Source organism: Oncorhynchus masou, chromosome 25 (genome assembly GCF_036934945.1).
Source record: "Oncorhynchus masou masou isolate Uvic2021 chromosome 25, UVic_Omas_1.1, whole genome shotgun sequence".
Taxonomy (NCBI): Eukaryota; Metazoa; Chordata; class Actinopteri; order Salmoniformes; family Salmonidae; genus Oncorhynchus; species Oncorhynchus masou.
Genome location: NC_088236.1, coordinates 5,157,225 through 5,178,211, shown reverse-complemented (window position 1 = coordinate 5,178,211; position 20,987 = coordinate 5,157,225). Strand labels below are relative to the sequence as shown.

General features: G+C 42.4%; 1 protein-coding gene across 1 annotated transcript in view; it reads right to left on the bottom strand.

The window, feature by feature from the left end:
* ndufs4 (NADH:ubiquinone oxidoreductase subunit S4) overlaps positions 1-13,725 on the bottom strand; it is a 40,222-nt gene extending 26,497 nt beyond the window's left edge. Inside the window, exons 1-2 of the mRNA XM_064936576.1 lie at positions 13,589-13,725; positions 370-448 (exon numbers count right to left, since the gene is read on the bottom strand). Coding sequence (XP_064792648.1) covers positions 370-448; positions 13,589-13,671 — 162 coding nt within the window. The 5' untranslated portion in view covers positions 13,672-13,725. The remainder of the gene's footprint in view (positions 1-369; positions 449-13,588) is intronic.
* Positions 13,726-20,987: the final 7,262 nt, after the last annotated feature.

The window sequence follows — 20,987 nt, the reverse complement described above, 5'->3', positions numbered from 1 at the left end:
GTGAAGACCTTGGATTTCTAGAAACATGAAATTAGCCTTTGACTTGGGGAGCTCTGTATGATCTAATGTGTTGGGGGAGACAACCTTCTGGGGGGGGGGAGAACAAAAAAAAACTGTTTAAAACAGGCTGTGATATTTCTAATCTGTTTGATGACATTTACAATTATATTTATAAAACAACTTATCTGTTCCATTCATGTGTGGAACTGGGATAACACACAACTGATGTCGCGACACACGGAGGTGGGGGACGCCGTCAGAGCAGAGTTGGACGCCGTCACACGAGAGATAATGTCATGTGACAGACACGTTAAGCAGGAAGTGTGTGTGTGTGTGTGTGTGTGTGTGTGTGTGTAGCCTATAACTCACCAGCTTCTCGTCCACGGTGATCAATTGCGTCTCTTGTCCTGCTTTCTCTGCCAGCCTACATCCCGACAGGCTCACCGACCTGCAATGGCAACGCAGGAAATTAGAAGACTGTTCAAGGGCAAAGAATCACACACACACACACACACACCAGGCACAACATTACGCAAACAAGTTAGGAACTTCCATGACAATTAACTGTCTTGGAGGACTCAGCGGAGGAGAAGAAAGGAGGGAAGGAAACAGTGAAAGGAGACAGACGGGGGGGGGATTCTTTTCCTTCCCCATTAGTTCTGTCTGGTGAGTTTCTGGCTCCTGCTTGCCTGTTAACCAGACGGACCTGCTGGGTTCAACCCATATTTGACATATTTCAAAACATAGCATTTGCCCCAAGCCTGCCTGGGAATGCCAAAATGGGAGGGTTTTGGGCTTTTCAAATTATTCAATTGGTTCCGTCGCACCATCAATCAAGCCCAGCAAAAGTATCTGAACAATGTCAAATAATCTTTGAACCCAGGTCTGCTGATGAGTTGACGACAGACCACACTTTATGTCGGCTCACCGTCCAACTGTCCCCGGCTCACCGCCACCGAGTGCCTAAGGAAGGACTGGGATGGCTCTGTGTGGAGTAGTGAACATGCTGGCTTGTCATGAAACAACCAGGAAGCCTAGCCAGCCAACAATGTCCTGGTCAAACCATGGCGACTGAGTCAGTGGGGCAAGAACTGGGGCGGTTCTGTGAGAAATGAACAACGTGGCCTACTGGCTATTAGCTTGTCACAAAAACAGTCCAGTGGCCAGCCAGGGACTGGAGCAAGCCAGGGAGGTAGATTTGCCCGTATGTGTTAGTCCATGGAAGACCAACCCGTTGATAGCCTGGTTAAATAAGACTATTGAACGGGTCATATTCATTGGTGCACACTGTAGCAAAAATGTTTTATTTACGGAAAAAAATAAAAAATAGTTTATTGGACAAAGTCAGGTAGGTCCCTTGCCATTTCAGCCTGTTTGCTTCCTAGTGAGTAAGACCCAGCTGAATTGGCAGGGAACGCTCCCAAAGTCCGGGTACAACGTACAGGCTACAGAGGACCAATCAGATGTACAGGCTATAGGCTACAGAGGACCAATCAGATGTACAGGCTATAGGCTACAGATGACCCATTAGATGTACAGGCTATAGGCTACAGAGGACCCATTAGATGTACAGGCTATAGGCTACAGAGGACCAATCAGATGTACAGGCTATAGGCTACAGAGGACCCATTAGATGTACAGGCTATAGGCTACAGATGACCCATTAGATGTACAGGCTATAGGCTACAGAGGACCCATTAGATGTACAGGCTATAGGCTACAGAGGACCAATCAGATGTACAGGCTATAGGCTACAGAGGACCAATCAGATGTACAGGCTATAGGCTACAGAGGACCAATCAGATGTACAGGCGATAGATGACCCATCAGATGTACAGGCTGTAGGCTACAGATGACCAATCAGACATGGATAATCACACTACAGGTTCTTTGAATTTAAAAAAGAATAGAGAATAGGCCTACCATAAATGTTTTACAGGTACGTTTCCATGGCAAGGCTAGACGTGAATCACCCTTTTCATACGTAGGGAAACATTTGAGTACATTTACATGCACATTAATAATGAGATAAACTGATTATGACAGTAGGCAGATGGAGATCACATCTCTGGAGTCACACCCCCCTCCCCTCCCCTCTAACCTGATGGTTGACGACCTACACAACCTGGGACGGAATAGGACGGCCCAGAGATCCAGATGTCACAGCACTGCGCTCCAAGGAGATGGCGGAGACGAGTGAGACTATAACACAATCACGTTAACTAGCTAAACTTAACTCAGCAAAAGCTTAACGGCCATATTTCACTTTAACACCCCCCATACAATAATGAGTCGTCCACATGTGCGAATCTGATCCGTTACTTTATTTTTTAGCTATAAAATGTACATTGATACCATGTCTTTATGCCATAACCTTTATCACAAAATGTTGTGCATATTTATATTAAAAAAATAAAATAAAGCTATCAGCGCTGTTGTTACCACAGCCACAAAGTCAAAATTGGCCAAATCGTAAAAATTCATGAAGGAAATGTGTTTTGGTCTTAACCTTTTACTGAACCTTTTTAAATTAAGCTTAAGTTTGTTTTTTTGTTTTGTTTTTTTAAGCAGATTTTAAAGTAGAGAAAATGTAGAAATAGGCCGGGATGTAAAGCTTTGTGGCTGTGGTAACTAGTGACGACAGCTCTGACGTCATTTACAGGCGCATCCAGGTCGAGGCCCGCCCTCAGCAGGAACACGGAGCACTCCGCGCCCTCAGCAGGAACACGGAGCACTCCGCGCCACTAAGTCATGATACAATTGTTTCCTTCACATTGCATTATCCAAGCTGTATCACAACCGGACATGATTGAGAGTCCTTTAGGGCGGCCCAGTGTCGTCTGGGTTTGGCGGTTATTGTAAATAAGAATTTGTCGTCATCTGACCTGCCAAGTTAAATAAATAAAAATTATACAAATTTCAAGAGTTAATACTACACTCATAAGAAGTGGAGAAGCCCTAGACCCCATACAACATTCTACTCCTGGAGTAAATTCCTGTCAGAGACCAATTACAGGGTTAGGAAGGAGGCCCTGGGCCAGTGGAGACCAATTAGAGGGTTAGGCAGGAGGCCCTGAGCCAGTGGAGACCAATTAGAGGGCTAGGCAGGAGGCCCTGAGCCAGTAGAGACCAATTAGAGGGCTGGGCAGGAGGCCCTGAGCCAGTAGAGACCAATTAGAGGGCTAGCCAGGAGGCCCTGGGCCAGTGGAGACCAATTAGAGGGTTAGCCAGGAGGCCCTGGGCCAGTGGAGACCAATTAGAGGGTTAGCCAGGAGGCCCTGAGCCAGTGGAGACCAATTAGAGGGTTAGCCAGGAGGCCCTGGGCCAGTGGAGACCAATTAGAGGGTTAGCCAGGAGGCCCTGGGCCAGTGGAGACCAATTAGAGGGTTAGCCAGGAGGCCCTGGGCCAGTGGAGACCAATTACAGGGTTAGCCAGGAGGCCCTGAGCCAGTGGAGACCAATTAGAGGGTTAGCCAGGAGGCCCTGGGCCAGTGGAGACCAATTAGAGGGTTAGCCAGGAGGCCCTGGGCCAGTGGAGACCAATTAGAGGGTTAGCCAGGAGGCCCTGAGCCAGTGGAGACCAATTAGAGCACATATGTCAGAGTCAAGGCCCGCGGGCCACATCCGGCCCGCGAGAAGGTTTTTTACGGCCCCTGGGATGATCTTGATTTATTATTAGAACCGGCCCGCAGACCGCAGCAAGCCGGCAGCCCGCAGATCTTTTACACGCACCAATACTACATTTCCCACAATGCAACGGTGACGCACCGAGCAGTAGGCTGCTTCATTTCAATATTTATTGGCACAGCAGTCGTCAGCATCACAGTAAAATTAACTTTCAGATACCCATCAAAAATGGCAAAACGGAAGGTGGACACTGAGAACCGGGGTTTCAAACAAGGTGGGAGTCGGAGTATATGTTCACGGAGGTAGCTGGAAAACCTGTGTGTCTTCTGTGTGGAGAAAGTGTGGCGGTACTGAAAGAGTATAATCTGAGACGACATTATGAAACGAAACACGCGGACAAAAACAAGAATATGGACATGGAACAAAGGCTACAAAAGGCAGAGGAATTAAAACGAGGCCTCAAATCTCGACAGGCTCTGTTCAAAAAAGCCAAATCACAAGGCCAGGCTGCTGTCAAGGCCAGTTTTATTTTGGCAGAAGAGATCGCTAAATCAGCCCGGCCATTTACGGAGGGGGATTTCATCAAAAACTGCATGATTAAAGTTTGTGACGAAGTTTGCCCAGAAAAAAGGCAACTCTTTTTAAATGTGAGTCTGAGCAGAAACACCATTGCCGAGAGAGTAGACCAGTTGTCCATCAATCTAAAAGAGCAGCTTGTGAAAAAGGGAAAAGATTTCATTGCATATTCCTTGGCTGTGGATGAGAGCACCGACATTTCTGACATTGCCCAGTTGTCAATTTTCATCCGCGGAGTGGACTCCAGCCTAAGCGTGACAGAGGAGTTTTTGGCTTTACGTCCTATGCATGGCACAACTACGGGGCATGATTTGTATGAAGAGGTGTCAAGATGTGTAAATGAGATGGAGCTGCCTTGGGAAAAACTCGTGGGTTTGACAACCGACGGAGCACCTGCGATGTGTGGACACAGGAGCGGACTGGTGGCGAAGATACGGGAAAAGATGCAAGAGGAAAACGCGACAGGTGAGCTGACAGCTTATCATTGTATCATACACCAGGAAGCGTTGTGCGGTAAAGCCTTGAAAATGGAGCATGTAATGAGCATCATCACGCGCACAGTTAACTTTATCAGAGCCAAAGGTTTGAATCACCGCCAGTTCAAGGCATTTCTGACGGAGTTAGAAACGGAGCATGGTGATTTGCCTTATCACACAGAGGTGCGATGGCTAAGCCAGGGAAAGGTGCTTCAAAGATGTTTCGAGCTTCGTGAGGAGATTTGTCTGTTCTTGGACAGCAAAGGGAAAGACACAACACAACTCCGAGACGAAATGTTTCTGTGTGAAATGGCTTTTCTGTGTGACATTACGAGTCATCTGAATGCAATGAACTTGCAGCTGCAGGGTCGGGATCATGTCATCTCTGATATGTACAGTACAGTGAAGGCATTTAAAACCAAACTGACTCTGTGGGGAGACGCAGATGCGGAAAGAAAATTTGAGCCACTTTCCCAGCTGCCAGACCATGAAAGAGAAGCTCTCTACCAGTGCGTTCCCGAGCGCACAGTTGGCTGATAAAATAGGTATGCTTGCCGCTGACTTTCGACGCCGATTTGCTGACTTTGAAGCACAAAAAAGCAGGTTGGAACTGCTCGGTAACCCATTTGCTGTTGACGTGGAAAGCTCACCACCAAACCTCCAAATGGAGTTGATTGACCTCCAATGCAATGATGCACTGAGGGCAAAATATGCGGCAGTGGGTGCTGCGGAGTTCGCCCGTTTCCTCCCCGACACAATGCCCCAGCTGCGCATCCAGGCTGCTCAAACGTTGTCTATGTTTGGCAGCACATACCTGTGTGAACAACTTTTTCTTTGATGAACCTGAACAAAACATCACACAGAAGTCGACTTACTGCTGAACACCTCCACTCAATTCTGAGGATTTCCTCAGCTCAGAGCCTTACCCCGAACATTGATGAACTTGTGGAAAAGATGGGACACCACCAAGTATCACCCTCAACCTCAAACAAGTGAACATTACTGTGCAATCACATATTTAGAGTTTTTACTCAGTTCAAGTTTAAAAGTTAAAGTTTAATATTTGTTTTCACTGCATGTTACTTCTCCTTAAACAAAGTGTTGTTTTTGATTAATAGATTTTTGCACTTTATTTTATTGTATTTCAATCCAATTATATTTTAAAAATATTTCAGTTGAGTGGATGATAGAAAATTGCTATTATTGTTTTTTTTTCTTTGAAGTAAATTTAGCCCACTTTTGCTAAAATAGAAAATATAGGCTACTGATGGTGCCTTGAATACCGGTTTCTTTCATTTAATGTTCATGTTATGGGGATTTTTATATAAAGGAAATTTGTCTTTTGTGTCTGTTGAAAATTAAAGATTACTGACAGAGCCATAAGAAAATATTGCTTTATTTATCTGATCATATTGGAATATATTTGTTAGGTTTTCAGTAGGTTCAATTAGGTTCACTAGACTATATGCGTCATTTAAAAATTTTTCAATGAACATTCGAACAGTCCGGCCCTCGGCTTGTAGCTAAATTTTTTATTTGGCCCTCCGTCCATTTGACTTTGACACCCCTGCTCTAATTGGTCTCCACTGGCCCAGGGCCTCCTGGCTAACCCTCTAATTCAGGGGTGTCAAAGTCAAATGGACGGAGGGCCAAATAAAAAATTTAGCTACAAGCCGAGGGCCGGACTGTTCGAATGTTCATTGAAAAATTTTTAAATGACGCATATAGTCTAGTGAACCTAATTGAACCTACTGAAAACCTAACAAATATATTCCAATATGATCAGATAAATAAAGCAATATTTTCTTATGGCTCTGTCAGTAATCTTTAATTTTCAACAGACACAAAAGACAAATTTCCTTTATATAAAAATCCCCATAACATGAACATTAAATGAAAGAAACCGGTATTCAAGGCACCATCAGTAGCCTATATTTTCTATTTTAGCAAAAGTGGGCTAAATTTACTTCAAAGAAAAAAACAATAATAGCAATTTTCTATCATCCACTCAACTGAAATATTTTTAAAATATAATTGGATTGAAATACAATAAAATAAAGTGCAAAAATCTATTAATCAAAAACAACACTTTGTTCCTCACGAAGCTCGAAACATCTTTGAAGCACCTTTCCCTGGCTTAGCCATCGCACCTCTGTGTGATAAGGCAAATCACCATGCTCCGTTTCTAACTCCGTCAGAAATGCCTTGAACTGGCGGTGATTCAAACCTTTGGCTCTGATAAAGTTAACTGTGCGCGTGATGATGCTCATTACATGCTCCATTTTCAAGGCTTTACCGCACAACGCTTCCTGGTGTATGATACAATGATAAGCTGTCAGCTCACCTGTCGCGTTTTCCTCTTGCATCTTTTCCCGTATCTTCGCCACCAGTCCGCTCCTGTGTCCACACATCGCAGGTGCTCCGTCGGTTGTCAAACCCACGAGTTTTTCCCAAGGCAGCTCCATCTCATTTACACATCTTGACACCTCTTCATACAAATCATGCCCCGTAGTTGTGCCATGCATAGGACGTAAAGCCAAAAACTCCTCTGTCACGCTTAGGCTGGAGTCCACTCCGCGGATGAAAATTGACAACTGGGCAATGTCAGAAATGTCGGTGCTCTCATCCACAGCCAAGGAATATGCAATGAAATCTTTTCCCTTTTTCACAAGCTGCTCTTTTAGATTGATGGACAACTGGTCTACTCTCTCGGCAATGGTGTTTCTGCTCAGACTCACATTTAAAAAGAGTTGCCTTTTTTCTGGGCAAACTTCGTCACAAACTTTAATCATGCAGTTTTTGATGAAATCCCCTCCGTAAATGGCCGGGCTGATTTAGCGATCTCTTCTGCCAAAATAAAACTGGCCTTGACAGCAGCCTGGCCTTGTGATTTGGCTTTTTTGAACAGAGCCTGTCGAGATTTGAGGCCTCGTTTTAATTCCTCTGCCTTTTGTAGCCTTTGTTCCATGTCCATATTCTTGTTTTTGTCCGCGTGTTTCGTTTCATAATGTCGTCTCAGATTATACTCTTTCAGTACCGCCACACTTTCTCCACACAGAAGACACACAGGTTTTCCAGCTACCTCCGTGAACATATACTCCGACTCCCACCTTGTTTGAAACCCCGGTTCTCAGTGTCCACCTTCCGTTTTGCCATTTTTGATGGGTATCTGAAAGTTAATTTTACTGTGATGCTGACGACTGCTGTGCCAATAAATATTGAAATGAAGCAGCCTACTGCTCGGTGCGTCACCGTTGCATTGTGGGAAATGTAGTATTGGTGCGTGTAAAAGATCTGCGGGCTGCCGGCTTGCTGCGGTCTGCGGGCCGGTTCTAATAATAAATCAAGATCATCCCAGGGGCCGTAAAAAACCTTCTCGCGGGCCGGATGTGGCCCGCGGGCCTTGACTCTGACATATGTGAATTAGAGGGTTAGCCAGGAGGCCCTGGGCCAGTGGAGACCAATTACAGGGTTAGCCAGGAGGCCCTGAGCCAGTGGAGACCAATTAGAGGGTTAGCCAGGAGGCCCTGGGCCAGTGGAGACCAATTAGAGGGTTAGCCAGGAGGCCCTGAGCCAGTGGAGACCAATTAGAGGGTTAGCCAGGAGGCCCTGAGCCAGTGGAGACCAATTAGAGGGTTAGCCAGGAGGCCCTGGGCCAGTGGAGACCAATTAGAGGGTTAGCCAGGAGGCCCTGAGCCAGTGGAGACCAATTAGAGGGTTAGCCAGGAGGCCCTGGGCCAGTGGAGACCAATTAGAGGGTTAGCCAGGAGGCCCTGAGCCAGTGGAGACCAATTAGAGGGTTAGCCAGGAGGCCCTGAGCCAGTGGAGACCAATTAGAGGGTTAGCCAGGAGGCCCTGGGCCAGTGGAGACCAATTAGAGGGTTAGCCAGGAGGCCCTGGGCCAGTGGAGACCAATTACAGGGTTAGCCAGGAGGCCCTGAGCCAGTGGAGACCAATTAGAGGGTTAGCCAGGAGGCCCTGGGCCAGTGGAGACCAATTAGAGGGTTAGCCAGGAGGCCCTGAGCCAGTGGAGACCAATTAGAGGGTTAGCCAGGAGGCCCTGAGCCAGTGGAGACCAATTAGAGGGTTAGCCAGGAGGCCCTGGGCCAGTGGAGACCAATTAGAGGGTTAGCCAGGAGGCCCTGAGCCAGTGGAGACCAATTAGAGGGTTAGCCAGGAGGCCCTGGGCCAGTGGAGACCAATTAGAGGGTTAGCCAGGAGGCCCTGAGCCAGTGGAGACCAATTAGAGGGTTAGCCAGGAGGCCCTGAGCCAGTGGAGACCAATTAGAGGGTTAGCCAGGAGGCCCTGAGCCAGTGGAGACCAATTAGAGGGTTAGCCAGGAGGCCTTGGGCCAGTGGAGACCAATTACAGGGTTAGCCAGGAGGCCCTGAGCCAGTGGGAGGTCAGGGGTGAGAGCTCTCTTTCAAGCACACTCCCTACCTCTATCCATCTCTCTCCGGGTGCTACAGAGTGTGACTGGTCCAAGGACCTCTAAAGCCTTCTGACCCAGGTGTGTTTGAATACTAACTACACTAACATACTATTTGCGACAGAAATTGAATATGTAGTATACAAGCAGTGGACACTATTTCCGTGCGTTTAGGGCCCATAATGCAATTCTTCCCGAAAATGGGCATGGCTTCACTAAATTTTCAGATTTGAAGAAAATATGCAGTCGAAGTCTGATATAAAAATCATTGCTTTAATTAATGAGAAATGTTAAAATGTTGATCAATGTAATAAAGTAATGACTTTTCAGATAACGTGTAACTTATTATGTTGGCCGACAATTTGTTAGCTACGCTGTCCTTACGAATCGCATATCACAACAGTATGTACCGGTATGTTAGCTAGCTAACTAACATTAGTTGGCTACTGATACATCGAACTTGCCAGTATATTAACTATATGCTATCTAACGACACAAAGTGTATTGAATTGATTATTCAAGTCATTCTTAGCTTAGCGGCATAGTCGTAATGCATTCGTAAATTCGCTCTGGCTATCTACACAGATTTCAGAGCACTTTTATCTGAGTGTGCCAAAGAGCAGAATAACTAATGAATTTATGAGCGCTCAACACCAGTTGAATATGGCCGGTGTCAGTAAATGTAAATTTACATACATTTAAACTCAGTTTCACAATTCCTGACACTTAATCCTAGTAGAAATTGCCTGTCCTTAGGTCAATTAGGATCACGACTTTATTTTAAGAATGTGAAATGTCATTTCAGCTTTTAGTTCTTTCATCACAATCCCAGTGGGTCAGATTAGAATTTGGTAGCATTGCCTTTAAAATTGTTTAACTTGGGGCAAATGTTTCGGGTAGTCTTCCACAACCTTCCCACAATAAATTGAGTGAATATTGGTCCATTCCTCCTGACAGAGGTGGTATAAATTAATCAGGTTTGTAGGCCTCCTTGCATGCACACGCTTTTTCAGTTCTGTCCACACATTTTCAAAAGGATTGAGGTAAGGGCTTTGTGATGGCCACTCCAATACCTTGACTTTGTTGTCCTTAAGCCATTTTGACACAACTTTGGAAGTCTGCTTGGGGTCATTGTCCATTTGGAAGACCCATTTGCAACCAAGGTGTAACTTCCCGACTGATGTTGCTTTAATATATCCACAATTTTCCTTCCTCATGATGCCATCGATTTTGTGAAGTGGACCAGTCCCTCCTGCAGCAAAGCACCCCCACAACATGATGGTGCCACCCCCGTGCTTCACGGTTGGTCTTCAGCTTGCAAATGGATCTTCAGCTTGCAAGCCTCCCCCTTTTTCCTCCAAACATAATGATGGTCATTATGGCCAAACAGTTCCCTTTTCGTTTCATCAGACCAGAGGACATTTCTCCAAAAAGTACTCTCTTTGTCCCCATGTGCAGTTGCAAACCGTAGTCTGGCTTTTTTAATGGCGGTTTTGGAGCAGTGGCTTCTTCCTTGCCGAGCGGCCTTTCAGGTTATGTTGATATAGGACTCGTTTTACTGTGGATTTTGATACGTTTGTACCCGTTTCCTCCAGCATCTTCACAAGGTTCGTTGCTGTTGTTCTGGGATTGATTTGCACTTTTCGCACCAAAGTACGTTTACCTCTAGGAGACAGAACCCGTCTCCTTCCTGAGCGGTATGACAGCTGTGTGTTCCCATGGTGTAAATACTTGTGTACTATTGTTCGTACAGATGAACTTGGTACCTTCAGGTATTTGAAAATTGCTCCAATGGATGAACCAGACTTGTGGAGGTCTACACTTTCTTTTTCTGAAGTCTTGGCTGATTTCTTTTGATTTTCCCATGAAGCTAAGCGGCACTAAGGTTGAAGGTAGGCCTTGAAATACATTCACAGGTACACCTCCAATTAACTCAAATGATGTCAATTAGCCTATCAGAAGCTTCTAAAGCCATGATATCATTTTCTGGAATGTTTCAAGCTGTTTAAAGGCACAGTCAACTTAGTGTATGTAAACTTCTGACCCACTGGAATTGTGATACAAACAGATTATTTCACTTATAACTAGATGTCCTAACAGACTTGCTCACAACAAGCAACATCTGACAAAATTCTACATCTATTCAAGGTGAAAATTATGAATCAGACATCTTATCGATAGCAACAGCTCTTGGTCCTCCAGGAATCAAGTTTTTTTGTCTCAATGGAGGAACATAGTCAGAGAAATGCTGAAGAATGCCTTGCTCGAGCTGTGTATGCAACTGGTTCACCTCTGATGCTCACAGGCAATGTATATTGGAAGATATTTCTCAATGTTCTTCGCCCAGCATACACACCTCCAACCAGACATGCTTTCTCTACTCATTTGCTGGATGCAGAGTTCAGAGCTCAAGTGAAGGTCCAGCAAATCATAGAGAGAACAGACTGTATTGCAATCATCTCTAATGGGTGGTCGAATGTTCGTGGGCAAGGAATAATTAACTACATCTCCGCCCCTCAACCAGTATTCTACAAGAGCACAGACGCAAAGGACAGACACACCGGTCTCTACATTACAGATGAGCTGAAGGCAGTCATCAATGACCTTGGACCACAGATGGTATTTGCACTGGTGATAGACAATGCTGTGAACATGAAGGCTGCTTGGTTTAAAGTGGGAGGAGTCCTACCCTCACATCACACCCATTGGCTGTACTGCTCATGCATTGAATCTGCTCCTCAAGGACATCATGGCACTGAAAACATTTCCCCAACTCTACAAGAGAGCCAAGGAAATGGTTAGGTATGTGAAGGGTCATCAAGTTATAGCAGCGATCTACCTCACCAAGCAAAGTGAGAAGAATAAGATCACCACATTAAATCTGCCCAGCAACACCCGTTGGGGTGGTGTTGTTATCATGTTTAATAGTCTCCTGGAGGGGAAGGAGTCTCCAAGACATGGCCATATCTCAGTCTGCCAATATGGACAGCAACATCAAGAGGATCCTCCAGGATGATGTATTTTGGGAGAGAGCGGTAAGCAGCCTGAAACCTATAGCAGTAGCCAGACTTCTGCCTGAAGCCCATACACGCCACAGCATATATGTTGGAACCCAAGTCTGCTGGCAAGAGCATCCTGTCTGGTGTAGAGATCAACAAGGCCTATGGTGTCATCGCTACCGTGTCTCATAAATTTGAGGCTTTTTGAGCCTGACAACTAGCCATCCTCAACAAGGTTGGAAAGTGACAGTGAAGATAAGGCCTCAGAGTCTGATGTTCAAGAGGTGGACATAGAGGTGGTCAGAGTGAGGTCAGAGTAAAATGGTCAGAGTGAGGTGTTCTCTCATTTGTGTCTGGAAGTAGCTAGTAAGTTAGCTTGGGTGCTTGACTGTCGTTGTGAGGTCAGAACGGCGATTGCGAAATGCTCTCTGAATTTACCAATGGACCATCTTGACAATTGACAAACCCACAGAAAGTCATAAAATGTCTAGATATTAATTTGCTATGCTAACAGGCGGTTGCATAGCAACAGCATCCACTTCCAGTGGACAGGCGAAGTGCTTAGGACAGTCAACTGAAAGAATACCGTTCATTTACTCTATACTAAAATGAACAAATAGTAGAAAGTATATAGCATACAGTATGTTATTATGGGTATTCGAACGCAGCTCTTGTGAAAAGTGACAAACTGACACGTTTTCATTTTGGTCAAACTAATTTTGGTGCTTTCAAGACAACTGGGAAGTCGGAAAAATAAAGAGAAAAGTAATTACTTCCGGTAATAAAAGAAAGTAGGAGCTCTATATATAAAGAGGCCCGAGTTCCCGACTTGGATAACCATTCAAAGCTATTTTTTCCCAGTTGGAACTCGTTTTTATTTTGAGTTCCCAGTTGTCTTGAACCCATTGAAGTAAGAAATTGAAGATTTCCGAGTTCAGTTGTTTCTGAACGCGGCATTGATATCTAACGAGTGACATTGATTTTTGACGGACTGCACAGCTCGGTGTGATACTTACCTTATTCTGCATATGAATTTAGCCAGCCGACGACGACATGACATAGCATACAAGCATGATCGCGGATTTGTTTTATTTTTTATAGTTGAAGCAATTTCTGCACATCTTCATACTGTACTGTCTTTGCTGCTAACTAGCTAGTTAACACATTTAAAGGACACACGCAGCTAAGCTAACGTTAACACTAGCGATTAACTCCTTAACTAGCTATGACTTACTTACACTGCCTTTCACAAAAACCAATACAACCATCCATACTCATTATCACCTAGAAATAACCCAAGAACACATCGTGAAACATAACTTTTGTGTTGTTTGTGCTAAGCTAAATAGCTAGCTAAAGTAAACCAATGACACAGGCATAAACTAGCTAACAAATGGCATGTTATGGCGAATAGGAGGTTAGAAACTCGTTGTGCGACAGAAATATGACTATAGCAATGTAGCAAAATAAAAACAATTACCTGACAGGATTCAGGATTACTTTAGTGGCTGTATTTAGCAGGGAACAACGTCCCAAACCGAGAAGTGACATTGAGGACGCCATGATTCTGTCAGCAGCTAATATGTACGGAATATGGGAAGGTTCAAAACTAAACAAAAAGAGATGCTGCTGGGCTTCTTCTTCTAAGTTTTATTGGCAAATCGCAGCTACATACAGCGCCACCTATTGTTCTGGAGAGTAGGGCCGGTCGAGAGATTTCTATACCACTATATTGTTTTTTTGTTTTTTTACATTTTATTTAACCAGGCCAGTCAGTCAGTTAAGAACAAATTCTTATTTACAATAACGGCCTAGGAACAGTGCCCCTAAAAGTGCCTAGATCAGGGGTAGAACGATTTGATCCATGAGGCTACCCGCTGCTCCTATTAACTAACTCTGAATTTAAAATCAAATCAAATAATTCCCATCCAACCTCTCTGACCCTATCAAACAACCTCTCCCTTTGTACGTCAAACATTTCACAAAATAATACTGTTCAACCGTTTCCTCTATTATACATCCATTACACATTCCATTACCATGTTTCCCTATCAATTTCAAAGATGAATTCAATCCCTTATGCCCTAACCTTATCCTACACAACATAACCTCCTCCTTTCTGTTCCCATTATATGACATTTTCTCCTGTACAGATTTCCTTGTACTGTAAAAAATAATATCTGCCCTTACTACTTTCCTCCCATCGTCTCTGCCAGCAATCTAACCCCATTTTTCTGAATCAATGTTTTAATTTCCCCATCTACCCAACTCCACGTGTATAACCATAATAGAATTTTGCCTTGCTCTTTTTTGCTATTATATCTACTATATAATATAAAATATCTACTAGTAGATATTATATAGTAGATATTATATATTATATAGCAGATATTATGTAGTAGATATTCTAGATTATATAGTAGATATTATATATTATATAGTACATATTATAGATTATATAATATATAATGTCTACTATATAATCTATAATATCTACTATATAATATATAATATATACTATATAATCTATAATATGTACTATATAATATATAATATCTACTATATAATCTATAATATGTACTATATAATATATAATATCTACTATATAATCTAGAATATCTACTACATAATATCTGCTATATAATATATAATATCTACTATATAATATCTACTATATAATATCTACTATATAATATATAATATCCATTAACTCCTCTATGAGCTGGTATCCAACAGAACTGAATTTCAATACCATGTGTTTGTAGCCCCAAGAACATCATCATTATTTCTACCCATAAATCCTCACGTTCTGATTTTCCAGATCTTAAAACTACACCAAAAAACTAATGCATAGTCTGAACATATTACTACTCTTCTTGGTTGCTCCTTCCTCTATCCATTGCAATACAACAATTATCACAAGCAATTCTGTTGAATATGCAGATAAATCATTAGTCACTCTTATGCATAGATTAACGTCAAACTCAGTAATGAACACACCTTGCTCCTGTCTTCCCATTCATGGGATCATTTGAACCTTCTGTATACACTGCAAGACAAGAATACAACTGATTACTAATATCTTGATCCACTATTGTTTCTATATTATCTTCTTCACACAACTGTTTGTTTTCTTCTATCAGGCTAAGACCAACATGCGGTCTTGTATAAAACTACAGTGGCACATTTCCTATTACCACAGATGGCCCTATAACAACATCTCTGAGTCCATATTCATCAACTTTTCATTCAAACTCTCGCCCAAAACATTTCTTTTGATATCATTTATATTCCCAACAGTCTTCCAGTACTGTCAGTGTAGGATGATCTACCGTACTGCCCATCAGTGTTTCACAGTATGCCAGGGCGAGCTTAACTCGTCTAAGGGATAGTGGCATTTCCCCAGTATACACATATAAAGCCTCTACCGGTGTAGTTTTAAATGTGTCATCGCACATCCTGAGTGACCTTGCTTGCATCCAATCAAAGGCGCAACAGCAATGTAAAAGCTGCAGAACCATTTACAAAGCACCTATAATCTACGGATCTATCTCATCAAAGTAAGATAAAATATTCAGTAAAGATTGCCTATCTGCCCCCCCCCCCAATCATGACCAACTATTGTCCTCATAAGATGTAATACTTTCTTACATTCAGTCTCAATGAATGTAATATGTCTCCAGCTTTTCATCAAACTATAGCCCCCAAAATACTCCCAATTCTGTTACCCTTTCCAGTCGTTCTCCATTTAATTGAACACTGACATATTCCTTAAAACGTTTTGTTAGTGAACAACATTTGGCAGTATTTAACGAAAGATAACTTGAAACCCCATGATGAGGACCATTCCGCTACTGCTACAACTGCACCTTGCATTTCCTCTATGACATAAGGAATATTCCTTCCCCCTTTTCCAAATGGCACCTTCATTCGGCATATAACTCCGCCTCCTATACCCTGTCCGATATCCCCGAAGATATGGTCACTTATCAACGTGAATAAGATAGGACTAATAGCACTACCATGTGGCGTTCCATTTTCCACCTCGTATTCTCTTGATAACTCCAATCCCACCCTTACCTGGAAGGTTTGGTCAAACATTAAATCCATAATCCAATCAGTAGACCTTCTTGCCACATTGTATCACGTGCTTTTTCAATATCAAAATTTACTTTTGACATCACTTCCTTCATTTCCAAAGCTCTGGTCACCTCAGCATTCCAGGTGAAGCTGGTTGAGAGAATGCCGAGATTGTGCAAAGCTGTCATCAAGGCAAAAGGTGGCTAATTTGAAGAATCTAAAATATATTCTGATTTGTTTAACAATTTTCTGGTTACTACATGATTCCATATGTGTTATTTCATAGTTTTGATGTCTTCGCTATTATTCTACAAAAATAGTAAAAATTTAAAAATTAACTAGCATTAGCAGCTGTGTCCAAACTTTTGGCTGGTACTGTATGTTGGTACATGAATGGGAAATGATCACTACCTATCGTAGATTATATTTTCACATCCCACTCACATATACCAGCAATGGAGGAGGACAGTAATGTAAGATCTAAACATGACGATATCCTTCTAGTCACATTTACCCGTGTCCCCTCACCATCATTTATACAAACTAGTCCCCTCCGCTCCATAAAGTCTTCAGCCACATTGGTACCTGTGGTATTGCTGCCCCACAGACTGTTATGTGCATTGATGTGTCAAATCAAATTTGATTTGTCACGTACACATGGTTAGCAGATGTTAACGCGAGTGTAGCAAAATGCTTGTGCTTCTAGTTCCGACCATGCAGTAATATCTAACAAGTAATCTAACCTAACAATTTCACAACTACCTTATACACACAAGTGTAAAGGGATAAAGAATATGTACATAAAGATACATGAATAAGCGATGGCCGAACGGCATAGGCAAGATGCAGTAGATGATATAGAGTACAGTATATACGTATGAGATGAGTAATGTAGGGTATGTAAACATTATACTAAGTGGCATTGTTTAAAGTGTCTAGTGATACATTTATTACATCAATTTCCATTATTAAAGTGGCTGGAGTTGAGTGAGTATGTTGGCAGCAGCCACTCACTGTTAGTGGTGGCTGTTTAACAGTCTGATGGCCTTGAGATAGAAGCTGTTTTTCAGTCTCTCGGTCCCCACTGTATCTCTTTATCACCTGAACTGTAACGCTCGTCGCAAGAAGTGGACCAAGGTGCAGCATGTTCATGATTCTTTATTTAATCCAAACAAAACAACTTCACGTTCTGAAGGTTACTCAGAGCTAACAACAACACACAAAAAAACATCCCACAACCTAAGGTAGTAAAACATGCTGCCTAAGTATGATTCCCAATCAGAGACAACGATAGACAGCTGTCCCTGATTGAGAACCATACCCGCACAAAACATAGAAACACAAAACATAGAAATAAAGAACATAGAATGCCCACCCAAATCACACCCTGACCAAACCAAAATAAAGAGACATAAAAAGGCTCTCTAAGGTCAGGGCGTGACATGGATTTTGCAACGATGTGATACCCCCCCCCTTCTCTACAAATCTCCACTGCCACACATTCATGTTCTTTGAAATCATGAATCTCTCTATGTGCTACACCTTCTTTGATAAGTATAGCACACCCATCACCCCGAACACTCCCTTCTATCACTTCACACAGAGATAAACCCAGGTATAATATAATCCATCTGAGGTTTAAACCATGTTTCTTGTATACACGCCATGTCCGGTAAGGAACACCACAATACCATTTATTATCCTGATCATCATTTGAATTCTGGTTCAGCGTCTGATGTTTGTATATCTGATCAATTTGATGGTATTTTAAAGGACCCCCCCCCCAAAAAATGTGCTTTTCTTTCAAAGACAAGGACATTTCTAAGTGACCCCAAACCCGTTCAAAAGTTTAGAAATGTCTTTGTTTTTTGAAAGAAAAGCAACTTTTTTTATTATTGTCCATTAAAAAAAAAGTTACATCAAATTGATCAGAAATACAGATTCATGGTAATTTTACATTCCCTTGTATGGGAGTTTACCTTTCTTTTGTAAATGTTTTACCCCCCCCCCCCCCCCACACCTTTTAAGTGTAGTTCACCATAAAACTCAAAAAAGAAGAAGAAAGTACAGAACGTTTTGCATGCTGAAGCAAAGAGATTGATAGAGGAAGTTGGATACAGGGTGAGGGATCATCTTGAGGATTATATGCTGAATGGGGTGCAGTGTAGGATCACTCAGTTATCCTGTTAGAGAGTATGTGCCGCCTCCATTTCGGTGCTTTAGGTGCCAACGGATGAGGCATGTTGCTAATGTGTCCAAAGGTAAAGTGAGATGTGCAAAGTGTGGTGGGGATCAACGAGAAATGTGTGCTAAAGGTAAATGTTGTAACTGTGACGGAGAACATAGTGCAGCATATGCAGGATGTGAAGTACAACAGAAAGCCATGGGAGCGCAGAGGTATAATTTTTGTATTTTATTTTTTTACAAACAATGTATCCTATGTTGAGGCTGTTCAGGAAGTGAATAACAAAGCTGGTGCTCAAAATGCTCCAGATACAACAGCTAATGGCCGCTCCGAGGAGACCAGTGGAACCTCAGCCGAATGCTAATGTGATATGTGAGCAGAAATGCTTTTGATTACAGAGAAAACAATGGTAGTAGATTGTGTAGACTTCTTGGCCTTGAAGTGTAAGGCAAACAATATGACTGCTCCACATAAGAGCAGAACTGCACAAAGAAAATAAGTGGTGAAGGCAGCCTGAGGCATTCTGGGGATTTCTGAAGTTATGGTGAGTAAGTAGTATACAGCGTTGTACGAGATCTTCAGTTTCTGGGCTATTTCTCACATGGAATAGCTTTCATTTCTCAGAACAAGAATAGACTGACGAGTTTCAGAAGAAAGTTCTATGTTTCTGGCCATTTTGAGCATGTATTCGAACCCACAAATGCTGATGCTCCAGATACTTAAATAGTCTAAAACAAGTGTAGTTTTATTGCTTCTTTAATCAGCACGACAGTTTTCAGCTGTGCTAACATAATTTCAAAAGGGTTTTCAAATGATTAATTAGCCTTTTAAAATGATAAACTTGGATTAGCTAACGCAACGTGCCATTGGAACACAGGGGTGATGGTTGCTGATAATGGGCCTCTGTACGCCTATGTAGATGTTCCATAAAAAAATCTGCTGTTTCCAGCTACAATAGTCATTTACAACATTAACAATGTCTACACTGTATTTCTGATCAATTTGATGTTATGTTAGTGGACCAAAAAATTACTTTTCTTTCAAAAACAAGGACATTTCTAAGTGACCCCAAATTATTGATTATATACTATATATATATATATATTATATTGTATTAAAATTGTGTGACTTGAGTCAAACGTTTGGGATAGCCTTCGACAAGCTTCCCACAATAAGTTGAGTGAATTTTGTCCCATTCCTCCAGACAGAGCTGGTGTAACTGAGTCAGGTTTGTAGGCCTCCTTGCTCGCACACACTTTTTCTGTTCTGCCCACACATTTTCTACGGGATTGAGATCAGGGCTTTATGATGGCTATTACCATACCTTGACTTTGTTGTCCTTAAGCCATTTTGCCACAACTTCGGAAGTATGCTTGTGGTCATTGTCCATTTGGAAGACCCATTTGCGGCCAAGCTTTAACTTCCTGAACGATGTCTTGACTTCCTGAACGATGTTGCTTCAATATATCCGAACAATTTTTCTTACTCATGAGGCCATCTATTTTGTGAAGTGCACCAGTCCCTCCTGCAGCAAAGCACCCCCACAACATGATGCTGCCACCCCCGTACATCACGGTTGGGATGGCTAGGATCAACCCCATGATTCAGCTGGCTAGGACAAACTCCATGATTCAGCTGGCTAGGACAAACCCCATGATTCAGCTGGCTAGGACAAACCCCATGATTAAGCTGGCTAGGACAAACCCCATGATTCAGCTGGCTAGGATCAACCCCATGATTCAGCTGGCTAGGATCAACCCCATGATTCAGCTGGCTAGGATCAACCCCATGAATTTGCTAGCTAGGACCAACCTCTTACAGACACACCTCTTAGTATATTATAAACAACAAAGCGTCTCATACTAAGTTCGATCTAGGCACATGTATCAGATTAGGTAGGAGTGCTGATCTAGGATCAGTCCATATGATCGTATTAGTTATGATTTAACATTATAAACTGATCTCAGATCAGCACTCCTACTTGAGATCATTCTGCCTAAAAACAGCATTATTGTACCAATAAACAACAGACAATACTCTGAAATCAGCTGTTGTTACTCAATACCTCTATGGAGACACATTTCATAGGGCTTGTAGTTAATGTAATTTCTTAAGGGCCCAAGATATGGATCAATGAATACTGCATGTCACAGTGTTGAATTCTTTGGTGAAATACTTTTTGGGTGTTTTGGTGTCAGTGATTTTTAAAATATCTAATACGTTTGTCTATCAAAGACAATGAGATTTCAGTCTTCTTTATGAGTCAGAAACAACAAACATGTAAGGAAAAAAACATGTTTTTTTTTATTGTTTTACTCTTCATATCTGTACAAATACCATCAGACTTTCTGTATGTACATATGACATTTACATTAAAAAAAGAACTATATACTTATAACAGAATTTTGTATTTCTCTTGTGATTTGTTAAAAATGAAAATGCATTCTGAGAAGAACAAGGGCAGTATGAGAAAAGCAAAGTGATGAGGTTTAATACAGTGTATGTGTATAGCATTTTAGTCAGGTGAGCTCTGCAAGAGCTACATGGAGCACAACATTGGCAGCACACAAATGTTCATGGCACATCTTGTGACAAAAATCAAGTGTTGCCCCCC